General features: G+C 43.0%; 1 protein-coding gene across 1 annotated transcript; it reads left to right on the top strand.

The window, feature by feature from the left end:
• The first annotated feature begins 510 nt into the window (after positions 1–510).
• C13H2orf74 (chromosome 13 C2orf74 homolog) lies at positions 511–4238 on the top strand. The gene is given in 6 exon segments (XM_004280673.3): positions 511–1792; positions 1795–1802; positions 2035–2148; positions 2553–2715; positions 3531–3616; positions 3840–4238. Coding segments are annotated over 6 exon segments (567 nt in total). The 5' UTR covers positions 511–1684; the 3' UTR covers positions 3928–4238.
• The last annotated feature ends 1183 nt before the right edge of the window (positions 4239–5421 follow it).

Raw genomic sequence — 5421 nt, 5'->3', positions numbered from 1 at the left:
TATCTGTGCGCAAGCCGCATTCAGAGAAAGAAAGCCCTAATGATGCAGTCTTACCAGCCCTTACTTTTTGCTACTACTGTATTCTTGCCAAAGGTCCCTGGTCTCAGAATATGTGTTATGTGCAGCAAACAATCTTGGAGACAGAGCCAACCAGCAAGAGTGCACTCTAGTCCCTCATGACTCTTTGCACCACACACACTCAAACGTAGGCACAGGGATGAAAAACTATACATTTTTATTCAGGTATACTATCCACACCATAGTGCACATGAAGTGCACTAATCTTAAGCACACAGTTTGATGGGTTTTTATGTATATCTGGACCTGTGTAACCACCAGTAGGTAGATATAAAATATTACCATTGTGCGTTACTAGAATACATGAGACATGAGAAGATTTGGGCTCTTAAAATCTCAGTCTGGCAGCAGCGTAGTGTAAGGAGGGTGAGACAGGCTCTGAGTCTTCATCTGGGAGCTTTAGCTGGAGGAAGCCTCCAAAAATTCTGCAAAAATTCACATTCATATGTTCACATATTCTGCAAAATCAGCTTTGGCCTGAGCCCTCCAACAAACTCTACACACACACACACACACACACACACACACACACACACACACACGCATTCATTCAACATTTATGGAATTTGCAGGTTCTGACTTGGTGGAGAATTCAAAGATAAAGAAATCAATGTCCCTGCCCCTCTAGAGAAGAGCCAGTGTCACTGCAGCCCAAAAACCCCCAGGGCTCACCTTCGGACTTTTTCAGACATGGTTGGCAGCAGCTGCCATGCTCCTTATATCCTCCTGTTCTCAGAAAATCCTAGCACTACTCTCCCCGTCCTTGTCATGGGCATCACTTACTCACCTGAAGTTAGGTCAGGCGGGGGGTCATCTTTACTCTGATCATCTTATTCTACTCCTGCTTCTTCAGCTCTGGCCTCCAGAGCTGCCACCTTTTTTGTATGTCCAGGAATTACGTCCGATGATGTGGGATCTGAAGGATGTGGGCTAGTTAGCCTGGAGAGAACACCATTGTGAAGTAAGTCAATTACTGACCACAGGGCTGTGGAGAGGAATTATATAAGAAGGAAGTGGACTGATTGTTCATGGTCTGTGAAAGAAACAGTAACATAGACTCAGGTTAAGAGAGGAGAGATGGTATTTCAAGTGTAGGAAGAAAATCCTTATCCAAAGCCACTCCGGACTTCTCAGAGGGGAGGACAGATAGACTGCCGCCCAGGGGGGAGTTTCGTGGTTCTTCTGACTTCAGGTGATGGGTGGGGTTGGCCTGGTGCTCTGATCCCTCTAACTCAACGGTTCCATGATTCTATGATGTCACTGCAGAAGGAAGAATGGGGAGCTGGGCTCGGCTCCAGCTGCTCCGATTCCTCTGTCGTCTGAATTCTGACAGTTTTGGGGTGAGGGGAGGTGGGCTGAGTCCCACGTGCCCCAGCTCAGTCTCCCCTCTAGCCACCTCAGCCCCTACCACGTTTGTGGAGAGAAATTAACCCGTGTGAGTCCACGCCACCAAAGCAAGCAGAGCATATCTGATGAAGCGGATCCAAAGAACAACAATGAAAGCACCCTTTTATTCTTCTGTTTCCAGAAAATTTAAAGAACAAGAGAACTACATTCAAACTGAGCTGGAAAAGTATATCTGGATGATCTATGACTGTGAGAGTGGATGAGTCTTCTAGCTAACCCTATGAGCTTTGAAACCACAGCATTCACTTTCTTCGTCATCCTTCTAATTTGCCTCAGTTGCATCTTCTTTTTATTGGTGGTTTTTTTTAATATAAATGGTATAAATCCATGCTGATAAATTGGGATCAGATTTAAAGTCACACTAGTAAATGTATCTAGAAATAATATAAAACAATTTAAAATGCAGCAAATAATAAGGCTGTAGCTATCTGTTTTTCCTATTTCAGGGTTTTAGAAATGCTAATTTCCTGTTTAAAAGTGAAGTTCCTTTCCAAGCCTTAACATCAAGACCATTCTTTCTTTTCCAAATTTTTTCATTTTTGATTTCAGTTCCCAAAGCAGGACAGATGAAGAGACAGAAAAAGGTCCTTGTATAGATGCTAATGGAGGTGAAGATTGTACAGCTGCTAATACAGAGATGAACAATTCAGGAGACAAAGAAAAGTAGGTCTGCATCTTAGACTGTGGTAGAACGCCATTTTTGTGTGTGATAATGGTGGCTAAGATGTATGAATTTTAAAAACCTTCGGGCTTCCCTGGTGGCTCAGTGGTTGAGAATCTGCCTGCTAATGCAGGGGACATGGGTTCGAGCCCTGGTCTGGGAAGATCCCACATGCCGCGGAGCAGCTAGGTCCGTGAGCCACAACTACTGAGCCTGCGCGTCTGGAGCCTGTGCTCCGCAACGGGAGAGGCCACGACAGGGAGAGGCCCGCGCACCGCGATGAAGAGTGGCCCCCACTTGCCACAGCTAGAGAAAGCCCTCGCACAGAAACGAAGACCCAACACAGCCAAAAATAAAAATAAATAAATTTAAAAAAAAACAAAAACAAGAACCTTGCTGATTGATTTTCTACGACTCTTGTACCCACGAGGCCTGGCATTCTTGTCCAGAGACAGAGTAAAGCAGTGGTGGCCACACCCTTAGGAAATGGAGAGGATGTGAAAGATGAAGAGGAGGACAAAATAAAAGAGAAGCAAAGGGCTGAGAATGCTGGAGAAAATGGTCAAGAGGTGATGGGCTTTTCTACTCTTACGGGGCATTTAGAGTTTGATTGAAGAAGAGGTAAATTCCTTGGCTAGGTATAATGAAGGATGGTCTTGTCTGTAACTTAGGTTTGTATCTGGAAGGAGTGCAATGTTCACAGTCATCTAAAACATTCTTCTTAGCTTATTGCTTCATTTTGTTAAGTGAGTTACACATGCCATGCCTGGACACTTGTTCCATCTTCATTCTTACATTTGTGGTTTTCTTAATAATTCCCCTTCATTTTGCTTTACTCAGAATCCTAAGATGTTAGAGCTGGAAGAGGCCTTGGAGATCATTTGGGGATCCAACGCTCTCATGTTACAAATGAGAAAATAAGATGCATTGTTCAAAGTCACTCCTCCGCCATGGCTGAGCTCAGGACCAGACCCCAAATGCCTGTTCTACTTCCAGGCTCCTTCTACAACAGCCTGTAAACATTGCCAGGACCTTCTTGAGCTCCATGTTTGGGGCTCCCTAATAAGAACAACTCATGTGCCCTCCCAACATAAGACCCATGGCCAGTTGGAGACAGAATGATGGTCCAGGTGGCTCTTGGGTTTGACTGCTTTGTAGAGAGAATAACACATGTCACCAACGGCTATTTGAATATAGCAATGTGTGCTTTTATAACCATAGAAATATGAAAATTAGATCATGATGGATTACTACTGCTTTCCTATATCATTTAGAAATCCTTTTTCTGTTTCTCACTAGCAAGGTACATATAACATATTTTTAAAAGCAGGGCTCTTGCATTCATAAATTGATCATTTGTACTATTTGTTCCATTCTCTTACAGAATGACTATTTGCAAAAACCACCCATACCTGTCACTGGAAGTCCTTCAGTTGTTGATAACCATAAAAGACCTTTAAAAGGAGTGACATTGGGCTTCCCTGGTGGCGCAGTGGTTGAGAGTCTGCCTGCCAATGCAGGGGACACGGGTTCGTGCCCCGGTCCGGGAAGATCCCACATGCCGCGGAGCGGCTGGGCCCGTGAGCCATGGCCGCTGAGCCTGCGCGTCCGGAGCCTGTGGTCCGCAGCAGGAGAGGCCACAACAGTGAGAGGCCCGCGTACCGCAAAAAAAAAAAAAAAAGAAAGGAGTGACATTTTCTAGGGAGGTAATTGTTGTGGACCTTGGAAAGGACAATCCTATAGCTCGAAGCTATACTCGATTACATAAAGAGAGAAAATGAAGCACAAAAAAGGCTGAGAGTGAAAGAGATGCAACCTTAGACTAACAATGAAATGGCTGGGGGTACAAAATCATGTTGAAACAGCAAAATAATGGGGAATTAAGTAAATACAGATAGTATTTCACTTTTGTGCAAAAGAGGTGGAGTATGTGCAAAATTCTATAAGTAGAATACCCAGAGCTTGAATACAGATTTTTTTAAAAACTCAAATCTGAGCTCAAGAAATTGATTGTATTGTGTCCTTAAAACTTTGTCTACTCAAACACTATTCTAACATGTGAATAAAGTTATTTGTGTTTGTGCAGATGTCTTTTAGGTAAATAATATTCAAGGGGGACTTTGGAAACAGCACAGGCTCTTGATGCTTTGATCACAGACATTTATGACCAAATAACATTACTGCTATCATCATGGAAACTTTCATGTAGCGTCTCCTACTATATAATTCCCTTTGAATTCAGTCCTGAAACCCTTTTTGTCCTGACAACTGCTTTTTAAGATCGATACCAAAACAACTACCATCAACCGACAGAATATCCTGTTACTTAGGCAAATCCTGAGATGATACTATTCTTGATTTCAGTAGTTTAAAATTTCCTTTTCATATGTGGAATATGACAGTACAGACCAGTACAACATCATCCAAACCATTGCAGTAAACATCTGTAAGATACGTAAGGGGCTATGAGAGAGGTAAAAAGCAGAAAACATAGCATTTGATTCAGGGGCCTAGCGCATTGTCATGTATACTGTGTACACTTAATAAATATTTATTGAGTGATTGGGCGAATAAGTGATAAAATAATTTAGAATGTGTGATTAATGCTAAATGGGGAGTATTGACACCCTTTGATGGGGAGAAGTCCCTGTGGTCTGGGACCATTCCACTGTGGGGAGGAGAAGGGACTTAACGGAATGGAAAGATTGTCTCATACAAGCAGAGGGAAGAGTGTATTTCCAATGGCGACAGGCACAAGCCAAGGCAAAGAGGTGAGAAGGTGTATTGAGTTTGGTGGGCACCAGTTAGCTGGAGCCAGGCTGGCATTGAGGAGAGTTGAAAGGTAACAACAAAGTGTAGTGAGGGGTCAGAGGAAGGTAACCCTGAGGATCCCAGACTAGAGGTGTAGGGTGGAGAATGGAGTAGAGCAGTGTTCACTGGGAGGGGTCTACAGAAATATTCATTCAGAGCCTGTGAGTTGTCTACAGGCACTTAAAAATATTGATCTTTCACTTGATGGTAACATTAAATTTTTTTAAATTTTTAATTGTAAACTACACAGAAATTTTTTTTGAATTTTATTTATTTTTTATACAGCAGGTTCTTATTAGTTATCTATTTTATACAAGTGTATACATGTCAATCCCAACCTCCCAATTCATCCCACCCCCACCCCCACCCCCCGCTTTCCCCACTTTGTGTCCATACGTTTGTTCTCTACATCTGTGTCTCCATTTCTGCCCTGCAAACCGGTTCATCTGTACCATTTTTCTAGG

This window comes from Orcinus orca, chromosome 13 (genome assembly GCF_937001465.1).
Source record: "Orcinus orca chromosome 13, mOrcOrc1.1, whole genome shotgun sequence".
Taxonomy (NCBI): domain Eukaryota; kingdom Metazoa; phylum Chordata; class Mammalia; order Artiodactyla; family Delphinidae; genus Orcinus; species Orcinus orca.
Note: the sequence above shows the minus strand (reverse complement) of the source record. Positions and strands in the feature narration are given on the sequence as shown.